General features: G+C 38.5%; 1 protein-coding gene across 2 annotated transcripts in view; it reads left to right on the forward strand.

The window, feature by feature from the left end:
* Window positions 1–20,405, forward strand: part of Prdm5 (PR/SET domain 5) — a 171,153-nt gene that overhangs the window by 57,927 nt on the left and 92,821 nt on the right. The window contains exons 4-7 of one of the 2 annotated variants that reach the window (XM_045144457.1): window positions 10,995–11,169; window positions 13,063–13,237; window positions 14,387–14,479; window positions 14,759–14,880. In XM_045144457.1, the coding sequence (XP_045000392.1) occupies window positions 10,995–11,169; window positions 13,063–13,237; window positions 14,387–14,479; window positions 14,759–14,880 (565 nt within the window). The remainder of the gene's footprint in view (window positions 1–10,994; window positions 11,170–13,062; window positions 13,238–14,386; window positions 14,480–14,758; window positions 14,881–20,405) is intronic. The other variant, XM_045144458.1, reaches the window with a different exon arrangement.

The raw sequence follows: 20,405 nt of genomic DNA on the forward strand, positions 1-20,405 counted from the left end.
GTTAAGGCGCTTGCCTGCAAAGCCAAAGGACCCAGGTTTGACTTCCCAGGACCCACATAATCCAGATGCACAAGGGCGTACACATCTGGGTTTTGTTTGCAGTGGCTGGAGGCCCTGGTGCACCCATTCTCTCTCTCTCTCTTTACCTACCTATTTCTGTATCTCTCTCTCTCTCTCTCTCTCAAGTAAATAAAAATAAAATATTTTTAAAAAGTGTTTGGTTTCCATATGGCTTTTGCATGCCTCCTTGGTTAACTATTTCTTGCTCCATTTTCACCCTCCCCTCCATCTCAGTTCAAATTTCTCCACCTGGGTCCCCTTTCCCACCTTCATTTGTGTGTGCTTTATTCCCTCTTAAGCTCCTTAAACCTCCCTATGGCTCCTCTCTTGCCTCCTGGACTTTATAGATGCTCACTACAACTTAATACATCAAATATACTTTAAAACAACTTGAAGATAAGATGCACATATGAGAGAGAACATACTTTCTGGCTTTGCTTGTGTCACTCAGTATGCTGTTTTCCAGTTCTATCTATCTTCCTAAAATAATCACAATTTCATTTTTTTTTTTTGTTACAGTTGAATACAACTCTATTACATGTAGGCACCACATTTTATTATCCATTTGTCTGTTTTAATATTTGAAAATAACATTAAAATTTAAAAACAGCTCAAAAGTGCATAGTTTCATTTTTTTTTTGTGAGTGTCTAGAAAGGTGGTATAAATAATACTTTTTTGACCTTTTAACATCACACATTCTTGCTTTGTTACCAAGGCACTGACTCCTTTCTCCCAGCTCAGAGAAAGATTACTTCTTCTTCCTCAGTGAACAGGGCTTGCCTGCTGATGAAAGTCCTCCATTCAAGTACATGTCTGCCTTATTTTTCCTTCATCTTTATAAATGTAGTGTTCATCTTCTCACTCCAACACATTCTGGCATCTCTATACACACTCCCCAGGCTTCTCACATCCTCTAGAATTGGCTTTTTTCCCTCAGGTTACAGTAGTCTCCTGATCACCAATCCACTGATTGCATTTGTATCTCCTTTTCTTGCATCCCTCAGCAACATGCAAGATCATTGAGAATTTACAATCTGACACTTTGCCTCCTGTGGTATCAGATCACACCTCTCAGCTATTACATTTTAGAGCTAGAATATGGTCCAACTATGGGCTAACTTGAGTTATTCAGAATTTTTTAGGAATGGGAAATTGATCTATATCCTTTATTTTAGCTTCTTCTATTTTCCTGAATGAAATTCTTGCTTTACTGTCTTATTAATTCAAAAGTAAATGACAAAGGTCTTTTATTTATACTTTGCTCGTCTTAGCAGATACACTCTGGTAGAGCATTCAGTGAGTAAGGTGTTTGAGATTTTGAATAGATGCTCCACAATAGATTCAAAAGGTGTGATGTTTGCCTGATGGTTGTTGAGTTTGCATTGTTCTAGTCTCTCCATGCTATGCCTTATTCCAGTTGAAAATGTTTACTCTGTACCTTTGTATGTTAAAAGTATTTAACTTGTTTGATTTTACAGGACTCATGTTAAGAGACAGTCTTAAATCTCGGATAAGAGTTGGGACATTGGAACTAACTGGTAAAGACTGCATGGACCTTTGAAACTGGACTTGGTACCATGTGTAGTGTGAGATGGTTAAGAATCTATTGGGGGCCAGAGATGCCCACCAATAAATTCAAGAGTTTCTTAAAACTTCTTGGATTTCCAGCCACTTGGCTGGAGGAGCTATCAGTGGGAGGATCTTACAGTCTAGCCCTGTGGTGTGCTGGTGGATTTGATATTCCAATCTAAAGATATGCAAAGTGCCTGGAGTTCCTGAAGTGTATTTGTTTGTGGTGTGGTTTTTTTGGGTTTTGGCTTCTTTCTCTCTGGTTATACCTGTGAAAACAGAATACCATCTTCTGCCATTTTGGAACTTCCCCTGGATCTGAAAGCTTCAATAAATCCCTTCCTCCATAACTGCACAGTCTAGAAGTTCATCTCAGCCACCTGAAGCTGTCTACTATAGTGTTCTACTAGGAAAATGGTTACACAAAGATGTATTAGTCAGTGTGTCTGTCCTTAAGAGTCTACAGTCTTAAAGGACAGCTGTTATGTTATTAATGTAAAATGTCCCTCCAAGTTCCTAAGTTTGAACATTTGGTTGGGGGTAAGTGAGTCCTAAGGAGAAGTGGGTCATGGGACAGTTACTGAGATTTCTTAGGTTGCTCCTACTTTTGACTTTCCTCTGTCTTCCAATGGTGGAGGGAGGCAATATGACTAGCCACCTTATTCTGCATTTATACATTCTTTTCTATGATGGGCTATGTATCACTCTCTTTTTATGTAAGAACTCTTTCTCTTGGCTTCTCATCTTTACTTGATAATGTCTTTTTCTTATGGAATGTTTTACACATTACTTTCTCCTCTTGAGCACCTCAGAGAAATATTTGTAGATATGTCAGTGATTTATGATTGATAAATATTTGCTTATAGAGATTTTGTTTTTATTGTAGCATCTTCTTTTTCAGAATCATGTTGCAACTGTTCTCTTGGTATGTGGCTTGTTATTTGCCATGACTGAAAAAGGGACAATTTTATTTGCATTTATCTTAAAGCTTCATTATCTTGTAGTGCCTTTTTGTTGTGGTTTTGTTTGTTTTTTGTTTTTTTGAGGTAGAGTCTCACTCTGGTCCAGGCTGACCTGGAATTAATTTTAACTATATAGTTTCAGGATGGCCTCGAACTCATGGTGATCCTCCCACCTCTGCCTCAGAGTGCTGGGATTAAAGAAGGGCCACCATGTCCAGCCCTTCTTTTTATTTTATTTTATTTTATTATTTTATTTTATTTTATTTTGAGAGACAGACACACACACACACACACACACACACACAGAGAGAGAGAGAGAGAGAGAGAGAGAGAGAGAGAGAGAATTGCCATGCCAGGGCCTTAGCTATTGCAATTAAACTCCAGATGCTTGTGCCACCTAGTAACGCATGTGCAGCCTTCCACTTGCGTCACCTTTGTGCTTCTGGCTCATGTGGAATCTAGAGAGAGATCAAACATGGTCCTTAGGCTTCCCAGGAAGGGGCCTTAACTGCTAAGCCATCTCTCCAGCCCTGTATACCTTTGCAATGTGATCCAAACAGGAACTTGGCATCTTCTTCCCTGTTTATTATGTTAAATGTATTTATCATTTTCCTGACTCATTTTTTTTTAATTTTATAATATTTTCTTTTAGCTCTCAAAGAAAATAGTTTTTGGAAACCTTAAGTTCTTCAGTTAGTTTATCAGTTACTTTTGTTAAAGAGACTATTTTTTTTTTTTTTTTGAGGCAGGGTCTCACTCACTATTGCTTCAAACTTATGATGCTCTTCCTGCCTCAGGCTCCTGAATGCTAGGGTTCTAAGCATTACTTACTACACCTGGCCATTTGGTATTTATTTATTTATTTTTAAATAAGTTTTAAAATTATTTATGAGAGAGAGAGAGAGAATATGGGTGTACCAGGGCCTCCAGCCACTGCAAACGAACTCCTGGTGCATGCGCCACCGTGCACATCTGGTTTCAATGGGTTCTGGGGAATCGAACCTGGGTCCTGAGGCTTCACAGGCAAACACCTTAACTGGTAAGCTATATCTCCAGCCCTGGTATTTATTTTTTGAGACAGGTTGTATCTGAAGCTGGCCTTGAATCCATAATTCTCTTACATCTGCATACTGAGTGCTGGGTTTACATGTATTTTCCACCATGCATGCTTGATACAAATTTTAGTAGTTTACAACAACAAAATACTGCCATTATGAAAGGCCAGAGGCTTCACCTCTATCCATGGCATGGTTCTATAAGACATCTGGAGGAATTTCCTTACTACAGATATGTATTTTCATGTTAAAGAGAAAGTACAGTGGTTAAAGAAAAAATGTAAAATCTTCTAAAGCTTTATGTGGACATGGGTCACTGTGTGTGTTTCTGTTTAAATTTTGTGTTAGTGCATATCTCCTGGTCAAACGTGGCTAAATACATAGGTAGCTTATAGTCATTCACATAGTACTTTGCTGAGTCTTCTTGCTGGGAGTAAGTTAATAAATCCATAATAGTTATGTGTTATTTTAATAATTATATTTTATTCTTAAAGTAATGCTAAAAACATGCATCATGGATTTTACAGTGGAAATACTTCCTAATGTGGTAGTTTGAATGTATGGCCCCATAGACTCAGGTGTTTTATTCAAATTGAGTTTGCAGCTTCAGCCAATAGTAGGCTGACCTCCTGTTGTGGTGGCATATCACTGAGGGTGAATCTCACTTCTATCCCAAAAGTATGCAGAGAGCTTTGAGCTCTGGTTGAGTCCCTTCTTACTGTTTATTTATTTTTTTCTTTGTTTGTTTAATATGTTATATATCTTATTTATTTGAGACAGAGTGAGAGAACGAGAGAGAGAAAGAGAATGGTCACATCAGGGCTCCTAGCCACTGCAAATGAATCTAGACGAATGTGCCACCTTGTGCATCTGGCTTTATGTGGGTACTAGGAAATCAAATGCAAGTCCTTAGGCTTTATAGTCAAGTGCCTTAACTCCTGAGCCATCTCTCCCGCCACCTTCTTGTTGGTTTTTAATGTTTTCTGGCTGGTGGTAGTTTTTCTCTCTCTCATTGGAAGGGAGCCAGCTTCTTCTGCCATTGATGGAACTGTCCCTGGATCTGTAAGCTTGAAATAAATCCCTTTCTCCTATAAAACTGTGTTTGGCTGGATGCCTACCCCAGCATTGTGGAGCTGTCTACTACTCCTAATGTTTGTCATCTTTGTATGCTGAGCTTTAGAGAAGTAATGCTGGTACAAAGCATGAGACTAATTCAGGTTTTAGTAAAGAAGAATTAATGAGAGGATATTAAATATGAAATTCTTACTGTTTCATTTTGCTTTTTTTCTTTATTTTCATCATTGTCTTTTAATGTAATTAATTATGATCAACCTAAATGTTTTCCACACCCTGGTATAAATTACTAATTTGTGGGCTGGGGAGATGGCTTAGTGGTTAAGGCACTCGCCTACAAAGCCAAACGACCCAGTTTTGATTTCCCAGGACCCACATAAGCCAGATATACAAGATGACACATGTGTTTGGAGTTCGTTTGCACCAGCTGAAGGCCTGATGCACCTATTCTACTAATTTGTAAGATCAGAGAGCAGGTTTCTTCTTTCCTTTCTTTTTTGAGGTTGGGTCTTGCTGTAGCCCAACGTACATGTCCTGGAATTCACTGTGTATGTAGTCTCAGGCTGGCCTGGTACTCATGATGATTCTCCTACCTTTGCCTCCCAAGTGCTGGGATTAAAGGAATGTGCTACCATGCTCAGCTTCAAGTTTCTTTTAAAAATGATTTTATTTTTGGATTACCCACTAATCATTACAGATGGAGGGTGTGGATTTTGCAATGCTTTTCTTATCAGTAGAATGAATTGTACCTATGCCAAATGTATAACTGTGGTTTCTCTTCTATTATCCACACAAAGGAGAGAAACCTGTCAGTAATTTAAACCAAGTTAAGGTGCAGACAGATGTAGCTGAAATACCAAAACACCCATGGCTTCTACTAGAGTTATGTTTACTTGCACATGATAGGGACCTGTATTTCCTTGTGAAATAAGATAGACTTACTTTTGCTGCTTTGAAAGTACAGAAGTCAACCACTAACTAATGCTTGAGTTCATGGAATTTCTTCTATTGAGACATGGTTCTTCAAAAGGGACACTAGGCAAATCATGAGAGAAAGTTGAGGTCTATAGATAAGTATAGATGCTAAAGGAAGGAAAGAACATGCTTTTGTAAAGGGAGAAATACAATGGAAAGGGACCCATGGCTAGCATCTTCCACATTAGCTTCTGATTTATCAGGTAAATTGGATGAAAGAGAAAGGAAATGGAGGTGTGGATTTGCAGTTGTTTTATAGGTATGAGGTCGAAAGGGAAAGAGAGCACAAGCCACACATGTGTTTCAGCTGTCCTTCTGAGATTCAGATTCTTGGAACCCATAGGATGATTCAGACAATGGGGAGGACGGGAGTGAGGTAGACGTGACAAATAATTCTCTTTGGATCCAACTTTTAATACAAAGAGGCAATACATGACTAAGCATGCAGTTTGATATGAGAAACTATGTGATTAGGAAATATTGAACATTTGAACTGTTTTAATTGTAGAAAAGACATTAGAATAAGCAGTAAAAGACCCTCTCACAGCCTGGCTTGTGAGTCTGTGGAAGATGGGAGGAGATGGAATCAGTCTTGGAGCTATGGAAGCAGGGAAACTAAGTAACAGAGCAACTCATCCCTCTTTGAGACAAGGCTACATAGGCTGTGGCAGTGCATGGAGATCAGTCTCTCATGGACTCACTTACAGAAGCCATTATGAACAACTTGGTTATCACCAACAGAGATCCCCATGAGTATCAGGGTGTGAACAACTATAAAGGATGGATACACTTACTGAGGGAGCTGGGCCTATCAAAGTAGTGCTTAATGTCCAGTTCATGGGGCTAGATACCACCGTGTTGTGGAGAATTAAGAAATTAATTCAGGGCTGGAGAGATGGCTTAGAGGTTAAGCAATCGTCTATGAAGCCTATGGACCCTGGTTCAAGGCTCAATTCCCCAGGAACCACATCAGCCAGATGCACAAGGGGGCGCATGCATCTGGAGTTCATTTGCAGTGGCTGGAAGCCCTGGCGTGCCCATTCTTTCTCTCTATCTGCCCCTTTCTTTCTCTGCCTGTCACTCTCAAATAAATAAAAATAAACAAAAAAAATTAAAAAAAAATTAATTCAGTAAGGAACCTGAGACTTGTCGGGAGCTGTAATTATGCTGCTGAGCCCTTTGGTGTGGTATAACTTCTAAGTGTGGTGGTTTGATTCAGGTGTCCCCTGTAAACTTAGGTGTTCTGAATGCTAGGTTCCCAGCTGATGGAGACTTGGGGATTAAAACCTTCTGGAGGCAGTATATTGTTGGGGGTGGGCTAGTGTGTGTTATAGTCAATTTCCCCTTGCCAGTGTTTGGCACAATGTCCTGATGTTGTTTATCCACCTGATGTTGGTGAGGAGGTGATATCTACCCTCTGCTCATGCCATCATAGAGCTTCCCGTGGAGTCTATAAGCCAAAATAAACTGTTTGTTTTCCCACCAGCTGCTCTTGGTCAGGTGATTTCTGCCAGCATTGTGAACCTGACTGCAACATTATGACACAGGGGAGGATTAGAAAGTCTGAATGACATAGACCAGCATGCAAACCCGGCACATCAAATGGCAAAGCAATCAGATAAAGGAGACTGGGTCTAAGCTGGAAGCTCTTGCCCTGCAGACTTACCTTCATTGTGTCAGAGGTTACTGGAAAGCCATCTTTGGAGAATTTTTACCAATAGGATTCTTCAAATCCTAGGTGCTGCACTATCACAATGCACTCACTGTTGTGATGGTGACACCAGTATGGTGGGTTTAGCCAGCATATTTCAGATTAGATTTAATTCGTGTTTCACTGGATGGAACACATGTTTGGTACTGGGAAGGTCATCAGTCTTGTGGGGAAGCAACAGTTTTTTTTTTTTAATTAACTTTTAAAACTGTCCTGTTTACTCCTCTAGATTGTTGCTGCTGTCAGCCTCATTTGCACCAGACTTTCCCAGTGGTAACATTGAACATCCCATGTCTTGGGAGACCAATACTCAGTTTGGTTTCTTCGAGTTTAGGCCAGAAAAATTGGTATAAAAAAATGCAAGCCACGGTAGTCTATTAACATGTTTGCCATCGTCTCCATTGCTTTGGGCCAGTGATGAGACAGAGCGTCCTATTACAGAACATGTGGTAGAACAAAGCTCTTCCTTTTTTGGTGTCTGGGAAGGAAAAAGAGAGACTGTAAGCAATCAGGATTTCACTGGTGCCTTTGAGAACATACTCCTGATGACATAAATTCTATTAGAGCACACCTCCTCAATGTTTCCTTTCTCTTAGTAGCATCATAGGCTTAAAAGCACGTCTTCAACATGTAGGTCTTTGGGGGACATTCAATATGAAAACTCTATGAATAGGAAAAGGAGAGACTTAACAGTACATTTCTTTTTCTTTTTCTTTTTTTTGGGGGGGTGGGTTGGAGGTAGGGTCTCACTGCAGCCCAGGCTGACCTGACCTGGAATTCACTATGGAATCTCAGGGTGGCCTTGAACTCACCGTGATCCTCCTACCTCTGCCTCCAGAGTGCTGGGATTAAAGGCGTGTGCCACCATGCCCAGTTTAACAGTACATTTCTGATATTAGCAAATGTGAAGAAAGAGAAACTTTTGCTTGGCAGTGGTAGGACTTATGTAGAGAATGGTCTTACTATTAGATAGTGTTTCACCTGTAATTGTGTTTTTCTTCATGTCACAATGTGCACAAATAGAAAACATATGCTTAATATGTTAGATCATGTAATGCTACCATTTTATTTAAGATTTAGCTACAATATTAAAAGATTTTTTATTGTGGAATCTCTCAGTAAGCATGCCATCCCTTCTAATTATAGTTTAATATAGTGATATCGTGTTTATTGAAACTAAAGATTATCTTCATACTATGAAAACTATCACAAAATGAATGATGAATATACTAGAAAGAGGTTTCAATTAACTTTTGTGGATATTGATCAGATAAGCAGTAAGATTTATGATTGTATGCTGAAGTTTTCATTAGGTAGGTCCACAGTTGCTTCAGGGTACTGAACCCATATAGTGTAGCTTCTGATTTTATCTCTTGTTTTGAATATCTATAACTTTTTGTTTTACCCAGAGCAATAGTGCTATAAAAGATATTCAGTATTTCTAATCAGAAATGGTTTTATGGCTTTTGGAAGCATGAAATATTAAAACTTTAAGAGTCTTCTAGATATTGTAGGACCATCATTTAATTAAGTAGCTGAATTTGTTAATTTATTTCAGTGCTTTGAACTTTTGAATCCTCTCTGTCGTAATGTTGGATGAATAATGAACCAAATCTCTGTTATTTCTAGGGCAATTTCTAATAGAGTTTTTTTTTTTTTAAGTAATCTAATTTTGTGCTTAAAAAAATAAATCCAGGGCTGAAAAGATGGCTTAGTGATTATGGCACTTGCCTGCAAAGCCATAGAACCCAGGTTTATTTTCCAAGTAGCCACATAAGCTAGAAGCACAAGGTAGCACATGCATTTACAGTTAATTTGCAGAAGCTGGAGGTTCTGGCATGCCCATTCTCTTTGTCTCTCTCTCTGCTTCTCTTTCTCTCACTCTATCTGCCTGCCTCTCTTCTTTCTTTCAAATAAATAAATAAATAAAAATAAAAAAATTAAAAAATGTTAAGAAAAATAAATCCATGAGGCCATGGTGGCACACTCTGGAGGTTGAAGCAGGAGGATTGCAGCAAATTCAAGGCCAGGTTTATCTATGTAGTGAACTTAGACTAGTGAGGGCTACATAGTCTCAAACACTGTAATAGTTATTTTCATTATGAACTGGATAAGATTTAGAAGCCATATCACACACTCTGGATGTATCCATGAAGCTGTTTCTAGCAAGGTTTCACTCAGCTGGGGTAGCATCATCCTGTTGGCCGTGGTCTGGGTCTGGGACTGCACAAGGAGAAAGTGAGTGAGCATCATCATCATTATCTCTCTGCTTCCTGAGAGCAGATGCAGCAGCTAGAAGAGTAACTAATACACACATAAGCAGGAGGGTGGGAGATATTGAACTAAGCTCCACTTCCATCCTCAAATGGTAATTGTGTAAACAATTAGATGTGCATCTTTTTTTTTTTTTTTCTTTTTTGGAGGCTTCCTTGTATATGCAAACGTACCTTCATGGCATTCTTCCTCCTTTCTGGTTTCCCTGTGCCCCTACCCCTTGCCCTTAGTCCTCTTAAACACCAGTGCTTAAGGAGTTCTCAGAGCACAGAAGGCTTTGCTCTGTGTTCTGTGCTGCACTGAGTTTCTCTCCTGAGGAGAGGTTATTTTCTTTGTCCTTCCCTCCCTTTGCCACCATGAAGGATCATAAATTCAGTCTGCACTCTTGCTTCTGTTTATCTTCAGCAGCCAAACTGGAACTGTCCCAGACCAATTCCTCAAGTATGTTCAAGGGGGCGATTCTGGGTGTTCTCTTCTGGGGAGAGCCAGTAGGCAGCCCAGTTATCTTCCCTAGAGATTGGCCCAAGGCCCAGAGAAACATTTTTTTTTTTTTTAAACCAGCTTGATTATCTGTGAAGATTCTCTGAGATTTCCTTAGAAAGAAGGTTTAATCTATTTTCTGTTTCTGTTACTGGTTGTGGTTTTCTCTGTATTAGTTATCATTTCAGTCATTGCTGATTTCTGTTCCTAGCATTGTCCAAAAGAATTGGTCTGTCAGTGATAGACTTCTGTCATTTCAGTGGGATTTAGCAAGGCCAAAGAGGTGATATGCATATAATGACTGAGTCAGTACTTAAATTTCCTGTGTCCAGTGTTTTTCTCCTACTTAGTTTTTAGAAATTATTTCAAGTAATACTTGTTTTGTTTCTCTGGCTTGGGTTGAAATTTGGATTTTTTTCTATTCTAGCTTTGCATGCAATGATACTCATTGGTAAGTATGTAAAATCACTGATTTTTATGATTTTCTATATGTGTGTTTTGGATTTTCTCAGTGACTAATCATCTGGTGCTATAAGAAAAAAAGTAATAATTACCTTTTATGAACACATGCTACTCAGTCAGTGTATCATTTAAAAAAAATTCTTTAGGTTTTATAAGATTGGGTCTCATATAGTTCATGAGGGACTTGAACTTGCTGTGTAGCTGAGACTGATCTTGAACAACTAATCCTCCTGTCTACACCTCCCAAGTGCTGAGATTGCAAGAGTGTGCTACTAACATCCAGCCCATATCTTTAGAAATGATTTATTGATCATTGTCAGAAATACATGAATGTGTTAGCATTATTTTTTTGTCTTTAAATTTTGTTTCAGGAAGGAGAAAACATTTTCTATTTGGCAGTTGATGATATAGAAACAGATACAGAGCTTTTGATTGGCTATCTGGACAGTGACATGGAGGAAGATGAGGAGGAAGAGCCAGTTAGGATGGTGGCCAAAGAAGGCAAAGTTGAACAATCAAAAGGACAGTCAACAGCAGACAGGAAAGGTATTGCATCTTTACTTGCTGATCTCAGAGAAGAGAAGAAAAGCTATAGAAAATAGTGTGAACTATTTTAATTGAAGATATAATTTAGCATTGTCAAAATAATTTTTGCTAAAACTATTCTCCAAGGGTACTGGCCGTGTACTCATCTTTTGAACAGCAGGAAAAGAACATTGAGGTCAGACGACAGATTTTATATAGGATGGCCACGGTCATTTACAGGCTTGCCATGTCAAGCAGCATTAGTTCTGGTTATTGTCACAGGTGTTTCACATGACATATGGTGAGGGGTTTTCTACTCTCAGGTTCTGCCACCATTCTGCAAGCATCATGCCACTGGATGAGTCACTTATTCTAGAGCTTCCTTTCTCGTCTGTACCATGGAAAAGATGTAGAGGCCAGGTGTGCAGGAGGACCCTGCTTAATCCCATTGAACACATTCTGAGCCTTGTTCTTGTTCTTCTGAGCGATCCTTTGGGACTCTGGAACTTCTGGTATTCTCTTTCTATTCTGATCACAAAAACCTGCATAGTTGCTAGTTTGTCATAGTATGATGACCAAAAATGCTGAAGACCATAGGTCAGACCTGCCTAATTCCATCCTGCAATCCAGAAAATAAATGTTGCTTGGTTGGCATCTATAGTAGAAATAATCAATTTTGGGCCTTGTCTTTTATTTCTGAAAGAAACTTGAGGGATATATCAATGATATTATATAAGTATTCACATTTTGCAGCAGTCCATGTCTTACTCTATTTGGACTGAAATGAGTAATTTATAAAAAGACAGAAATTACTTATTGTAGTCCTAGACTGTGAGAAATACAAGGTCAGATGCTAGCATATTTGGTATCTGACTTACACATGCAAAGAAATAAAAACTCCAACAAGAAAAACAAAGGAGCAACCCAAATATTCAACAGTGGAGAGCTTGACTATATAAATCCTGGCAGCTTAAGTTTAAAATCAATTGGATTGAGTCTGGAAGTAGAAAAAAAAAAAAAAAAGCAACATGTACAATTGGCAATAAAATGTGATCAAAATTGTACCTATTCCTACACTGTTTATAATATGCTTTTATAAAAGTTAGGCTTTGAAATGCATCAGTTGTCTCTGCAGCATGGGTGGTTTTTATTTTCTTCAGGTTTATACATTTTTAGTGTTCAATTTTATTTGATAATCAGTAGTCTACAGAGAACCATGGTCAGGGTTGGGCCATCAGCTTGGAGCAAGGGAGCTTCTTACATTGTACTGAGCATAGTTTTCATGCCTGTTCTTTATTCTGATTTATGAGATTTTCCTTGGTAACTCAGCATAGTTTATCTAGGCTACATTTTTCTCCTTGTAGGGAATGAACTAAACATGATCCATTTCATGGAAATTCATGGTTACAATAATTAGAAAGTAAATTGAAAATTGAATTTGATCTTATATTAATTTGGTGACACACAGTAAAATAATTTTAAAAATGTTTTTCTTGGGGATGGGCTCACAAGATCCTGCATCTCCCTGAGGATCTGCTGGTAGCTGATATTTTCTAGGGGAAGGAGGACCATTTTATAATACTGGTGAGTGGCCTGTGCTCCTGTGGATGGCCCTTCACGTATGTTGTGTGAGTAGCTATAACTAAACTCAATGGATTACCAAAATATTCCATGAAAATATAAGTGAGACTAGTTGGGAAGAAGAAACAGATGAGAAGGAGTGGGAGGCAGATAAGAGAGTTTAAAGGAGGATGAATATGTTCAGGAAATTTTCTTCTAGTAACTTTTTGTTTTAAATGTGAAGACCACTTAATATTTATTAGCAATAATAAAAATGTACTGTGTTAAGCAGAGTTAGTTTAATTTTAAACTGAGGACCTGGCTCTTTTATTTTTTTCTTATAACATTGTACAGATCACCTGGGTTGTCACGAGGAGTATGCCTGTCCACAGTGTGAGTCGAGTTTTCCCAGTGAGGAGATTCTCACCGAACATCTTCAGACACTGCACCAGAAGCCCACAGGGGAAAAAGAATTTAAGTGCAAGAGCTGTGGGAAGAAATTCCCAGTCAAACAGGCTTTGCAAAGACAGTGAGTATATCCGAGAATGTCCCTTAGTTTATAAGTTGACAATTCAGTTGTTCTCTTTGGCTTGACACAGGTTTTAATGTGTATGTGTTTGACAGAGAAGAGAAGCAGTCTACACTGACATTAATTCATCTTTTCTGAGTGCAGTTTGTTTAGTTTTGAAATACTCTGATCATGAAGTTTACAGGTAAACATTGCTCATGTTGACCATTCTTTGTCCATTTAATCATATACCATTAAATCTCAGTCTTAATGGTTTACTAATCTGAAATCCACACATCTGTAATTTAGCTAGTACTTTTGAGGTGACAGAGTTTCACTTAATCTGCATTTGATATTTGGTCCAGAAGTAGTTAAAGAAATGCTTAAGAAATGGAGATTTCAAAATGAAAAGAATAAATGGGCTCTTTGGGAAACACATTTATTTCATAGCAAATTTGGAAGAATAATTTAAAGATAAATGGGGTAAAATGTGGCAACAAGGTAATCAAGTAATTCTACACATGGCTCTGAACTCTTTAATGACTGAAAATAAAAGTATTCCGTATTTAAATATTTTTATAGACTCACAGTTATTGAAAATGAGAACGTAGGTATAGACCTTATAAATTATCATGTTTAACAGACTGTCACTTTACATGAGTAAATGATCTTTAGGCTTAAATATGTTTTTGTTGTTTCATTAAAGTACAATTCTAAAGCATGCTATTGCATAAAATGACCATTTACATGTATTCATGGGGTGTTGCTTTTCATTTGAAGACAGAAATTCCACTTAAAGTAATAAATGTTTAAAAACTGAATGTTTTATAACAGAAGATTAAACGTTTAAATATTTATAAAGTTCTTATTGAAAAGCCAAGCAAGGTTATATACTTCTTAATAGATAAACTTTAAAACTGAATTTCAGTTGGCTTTTATTGCTTTTAGTATTATACATATTCTATGTGAAAGTTGTCCTAGCTAAGCTGTAACTTATGCTTAAATCAGGTATTGTTAAAAATTAAAAATAGTCAAAGACTAAAGGAGAAGACAAGTTATGAAAATGCATCTATTCAAAGCTAGCATATCCTCACATGTTTGTGCTGGAGAGCTCCGTTTTTTTTTTTTTTTTCTCTTTTTTTGTTCTCATTTTTCTCCATTTCCTCTCAGTGTTCTTCAGTGCACAGCAAAAGGCAGTCTGAAGGATTCTTCACGACGTTTTCAGTGTTGTGTTTGCAATTCTTCCTTCACTTCAGCATTGAGGTTTTGTGTCTGCATTATCAGACGGCTTTTATGTCATTGTGGGTCATGTTTTGCATGCACTACTTCATGCCTCTTAGTATTTCAACATTAGGACTCTAAGTAAAGCATTGAAATGCTTTCTCTTCTTTCCTGCAAAAGTAATGCATGAAATGACCCTGAACCTCTTGTAGGAAGCATGGATTTAGGGAGCATGGATTACAGAAGCCTGCTGTGAGGTTTGTGTTTTGTAGATACTCTTTATCATTCCTCTCCCATTCCCCTCTGTGACTTTTCTTGTAGCTTGGAGCAACACCAGGAGACATGCCAGAGGGATGCTAGGTTTGTGTGCAAGGTCGACAGCTGTGGGAAGAGGCTGAAAAGCAAGGACGCCCTGAAAAGGCACCAGGAAAATGTCCACACTGGTGAGGAGTTTTTGGGCATTAGTTTTTCCCGGGTCTTCCTCTCCTCAGATCACCAAAATCTGTTTTAATTCTTTTGAGAAGAGAGCTGATGTTGTGTTTCACAAGTACTTGTTTTTTCACTGAATACTGTCTTTCAAGCTGATTTCAATAGCATTGTAATTTCTCCCATTTTGAAATTAACCACAACTATAAACCTAACCTCAGACATAGTTAATATTTAGTATTCAGTTACATTAAGAATTAATATTGCTTGATAATTTCCACGTTTTAGTATACAGACTTTTTCATTTGTTGATGTGATAATTTGTATATATACTTTGAAACTTTACTTCTGCCTTTAAATTTTGTGGGAAAATTCATTTTTTAAGTGCTTACATTTTATATTAAGAGACATAAGAATTGAACATATTTGGAGTAATGAAAGAAACATTTTAAAAATTCTTTTTAATCCCTAGTTGAATGATAGTCCAAATAGGAAATTGGATTGTCTCTTAGATTTTCTTCTTAGTGCTCGATTGGCGAACAGTAAATATACATTGATTTCAGATCAAATCTATTGCACCAAGTTCCCTTTGTTCTTCCTCAGTGTCTTTTGTGGAGGCCGTGAGGTCAGTATAAAGCAGCCTTTCCTTATGGGTCTACACTCCTCTCATGTGTTTGCTTTGCCCTTTGTTTCTGAGAAGTGGGTACAAATATCTTTCCAGATATGGATGAAAGTAGATTTTTTTTTTGTCCTCTTTATGCTGACATTGAGGGAGAAAGAATATATACCCATGTGTCTTTGTCTAAAAAGAGCTGACTTTACTGCTAACACAGCTACAGAGGCTAGTATGAGCATGGGTATGTTCTACCTTCACATCCTTGACTAGATAATCACTCATTGTGAGGTACAGGAAGGCTGTGGTAGAAGGTAGAATTGTGTGGTCTATACCTTCAAGGTGGTGCTCATCATTAAGACCTTTGACTTCTGTGCTTTCTTTTTGAAGCACATATGGTTGGTATATGGAAAAATAGCTTTTTCTTTTGGAACTTAAAGTATACTGGGGCCTTTAATATGATTGCAAAAGGCAAGCATAACTTTTTGATAGATTTGCCTTTTTTAAAAAATCATGTTCTGGCTAAAATGCTGTTTTTAATTTTCTCCATCTATGTCTGCATTGTATTGTAACAAAACTTTCAAGTCAGTTTTCAAGTCAGCTTTGCTGAACTAAGGGAAAAAACAGATGGATGATGCAGCTCTGGAAACTTTTCCATTCTCATTACTGGGCATGTGGTCTTCCTGTTATGCTTATAGTGCCATTTTTGAGGCTTCTGATAATTGTCCATGGATTGTTTAATATTAAGGTTCTGGACGTTCATGCTGATTCTTTTAAATTTTTATTTATTTATTTGAGTGAGAGAGAGACATACACACACAGGTTGACAGACAGACACAGAAACAGTAGGTGTGCCAGGGCCTCCAGCCACTGCAAACCAGCTCTAGATGCATGCTTCACCTTGTGCATTTGGCATACAGGGGACCTGGGGAATTGAACCTGGGACTTTTTGGCTTTTTAGGCAATTACCTTAACTGCTAAGCGATCCCTTCAGCCTCCATGCTGATTTTGTAGGAAAAACAAAATTGTAAATAATTTTTTAAAAATTTATTTGAGAACAACAGACAGAGAGAGAAGGAGACACATAGATAGGTAGGGAGAGAATGGACATGTCAGCGCCTCCAGCCACTGGAAACGAAATCCAGATGCATGGGCCACCTTGTGCATTTGGCTTATGTGAGTCCTGGAGAATTGAGCCTCAAATCAGGGTCCTTAGGCTTCACAGGCAAGTGCTTAACTGCTAAGCCGTCTCTCCAGCCTGCGTAACTAGAAATTTTGTTTCATTGTCATTCATTTTTCCAATGTTGCAGGTTACAATAAAATGTGAAATCTTGTTGTGGTTTAGCTAACAGTCACTATACATACCTTTTGCTTCCTTTGGTACAGGAATCCATTTTCTTATTTACAGTCTCTTTTATGCTTTTTTTTCCCTTTGAATTACAGATGACTGGGGATGGAATAGTTTCTATTAAGTATAACAAGAAAAGCAGTACTTACAGGTGTTGTTACAGAATTTCTTTTTTATTGGGAACTTTAATACATGAAATTATTGCAAATTAGTCATATTTCTATCAGATTGTAATCTTGTGTCCCCTCTCCCCTGCCTTCTTTCCACTGCATTCCCTCCTCAGTGGAGTTATCAGTAATCACTGTGCGTCATAGATATACCAATCAGTCCCCCCCCCTTTTTTTTTGAGGTGGGTCACAATGGCTCACACCACAACTTCCCCATCCTATGGATGTTATGTTCTTTCTACCTGCTTGACCACAATATTCCCTAAGCCTTGGATGGCATGTTAGAGTCTCCTTCAGTGTTGATCTAAGCAGCTTCTGATTTTTTGCTTCGATAACTTTTGGGAATTCTTTAGTGTACAAAGACAAAGGTAATTAAGGTAATACTTGGTGATAACAAATTTCCTCGGTAAGTGATCAGAATTAAGCTGACAGAAGAGCGGCTGAATATTCAGATGTCGGTCGTTTTTATTTTCACAGAGGTTATGACATATGGAGGGGTAGTTTTGTAGAGCATAAGCATATTTAACCCACAGTATGTTGGTAGTCAAGTACCTAAGTGACAATATGTTCAATATATTTGAGTTTGTTTCACCATTATACAATGCTGTCTGTAAATCGTTCCATCATCATCATCATCATCATCACCACATCTATGATAACAACAATGACTTGTGGTCCTGGTTCTCATGATTGGACCCATACTGGGCAAGCACTCTACCACAGAACTATATCCCCACATTCCCAGCATGCTCTCAATTATTTTTGAAAATTGAAAATAACAGTCAAATGCCAGATTTACAGCTTTAGGTTCACTGAGATGAAATTCCAGACCAAGCACAGTTATGGAGGAAGGGATTTATTGAAACTTACAGATCCAGGGGAAGTTCCATAATGACAGAAGAAGCTGGCCTGCCCTCACAGGACCAAACACACAGAGAGAAGCACAAACCTAAATGCCAAAAGCCACATAGCAGAGCATAGCACACTTCAGGAACTCCATCTGGGCACACTTTGCATATCTTTAGATTGAAATCTCAAACTCACTACCACACCTTAAGATCAGCCTAATGACACCACTTCCAGCCAGATTGCTACAGATACAAACTACGAACTAATAAAACATTGAATATATTGGGGGCCATCTGTTCAAACTACCACATTTCCACCCCTGGTCCCAATAGATTCATAACCATCACACATTGTAAATTGTACTTAGTTCAATTTCAAAAGTCCCTACAGTCTTGACCAATTTAAGACAGTAAGTCCTATAAAACCAAATAAGTTAAATACTTCCAACATATAAAGGCAAAGAGTAAACATTTTCAACTGGTATAATGCATAGCAAGGAGAGACTAAAACAATGCCAACTCAACCACCATCAACAAACATCAAACTTCTGTAGTTCAAGTTCAATATAACCAGAGACTGACAGTCTTCAGATTTTCCAATTTCACCCCTCCAGCTAGGCAGTGTAGGCAGGGAATACTTCTATCCCAGGCCAATAGTGAACTCTGTGGTAGCCTTTGCATATTCCTAGTATATCCAAAAAATCTTAAGGTCTTCATGAAAACAATGATCCATCTTCCAAACTATCAGGGCATCAGGCCCTGCCTCATGCCACATCTGGCAGCGGCTCCTGGAAACATGCAATTCACAACCACTCCTTGCATTTGTCATGCTTCTGAAACCAATACCAGGTGTGCAGGACACAGCCATATTCTTAATTCAGGGATGGAATAAATCTGAAACTTGGAAAACAGGTTCCTTCTCCAGTCAACTCTTTCCAAAATCTTGCATTTCTATATTTTAATATAAAGCAGTTGGGCTATCTTCTTTAAGATTGCTAATGTGTTTGACAATAGCAGGTTCAGTAACCTAAGACCAGTCTCAGGGCCTGTAATTTTAATTTGCTTGAGGTTTTCCAGCTTAAAAATCTTAAATCTCTCAGTCGAACTATCTTTAGCCAAGTGTATCAGTTCAATACAAATTTAACCTTGATCAAACTTTTTGGGTTTGGAGAGCAGGACACAGCCAGCCCTTAAGCTAGTAGCCCAGTTCAAAAAATGTCCTCTGCAGTCTTTCGTTCTCCTTAGAAAGCTCATAAGTCAAGCCTCAGTGTTCAATACTGTTTGCACTTAGCATTCTCAAACTCTCATCAGAATAGTCCATAAAACTTAGCTTAACACTCCAGAAGACGTCTTCAGTTATAAGCACCAAGTCCATGCTTATTCCTATTTTGGAACAAAGGTTCCAAAAGATCAATATCTACATGGTCAGGTTCATATCACCCCACTCCTCAGTACCAACTTCTGTAGCACACAGCTTTAAGTTCACTGAGATGAACTTCCAGACCAGGCAAAGTTATGGAGGAAAGGATTTATTGAAGCTTACAGATCCAGGGGAAATTCCATAATGGCAGAAGAAGCTGGCCTGCTTTCACAGGACCAAACACAGAGAGAGAGAAGCACAAGCCTAGAAGCCAAAAGCAACACAGCACAGCACAGCACACTTCAGGAACTACAGCTTGGCATACTTAGCATATTTTTAGATTGAAATCTCAAGCCCACCATCACACTTTAAGATCAGCCCAGTGACACTGCTTCCAGCCAAGTGCCTGTAGATGCAAAGTGCAAACTATTAAAGCACTGAATATATTGGGGGCAATCTATTCAAACTACCACAACTGCCTATAAGAAAACCAAAGTTGTGTAAAAGCCTTCTTTTAGCTTTTATGTAGTGTGTTGTTCGTGAACCTAGAGAGGCTAGTACAGTAGTGAGAGCCTTCCAGGTGCACAGGGGGAACCAAAATAAAGGGTTGGTATTTCTTGCCCACCTCACATATTCCCTTTGGCTCAATTCAGTAGATGGCACACAAAAGTCTGTATTTTGAAAGACGATATGTATCTCTATTCTCAGATGAGCAGTTATAACCTATTACTACTTTTCTTTTATTTATTTATTTATTTTTGTTATTTTTGTTTATTTATTTGAGAGAGACAGAGAGGGACAGAAAGAGGCAGATAGAGAGAGGGAGAGAGAATGGGCACGCCAGGGCCTCCAGCCACTGCAAACGAACTCCAGATGCATGCGCCCCCTTGTGCATCTGGCTAACGTGGGTCCTGGGGAGTCGAGCCTCGAACCAGGGTCCTTCACAGGCAAGCACTTGACCACTAAGCCATTTCTCCAGCCCACTGCATTTCTTTTAAAAATTAAGGTTTTAAGTAGGGCATGGTGATGCACACCTTAAATTCCAGCAATAGGGAAGCATATGTAGGAGGATTGCTGTGAGTTCTAGGCCACCTTAAGAGTACTGAGTAAATTCCAGGCCAGCCTGGGCTGGAATGAGACCCTACCTTGAAAACCTGAAGAAGAAAAAAAAGTAAGGTTTTAATTGTAGGATGAAGAAGAATATGC

Source organism: Jaculus jaculus, chromosome 2 (assembly GCF_020740685.1).
Source record: "Jaculus jaculus isolate mJacJac1 chromosome 2, mJacJac1.mat.Y.cur, whole genome shotgun sequence".
Lineage (NCBI taxonomy): Eukaryota > Metazoa > Chordata > Mammalia > Rodentia > Dipodidae > Jaculus > Jaculus jaculus.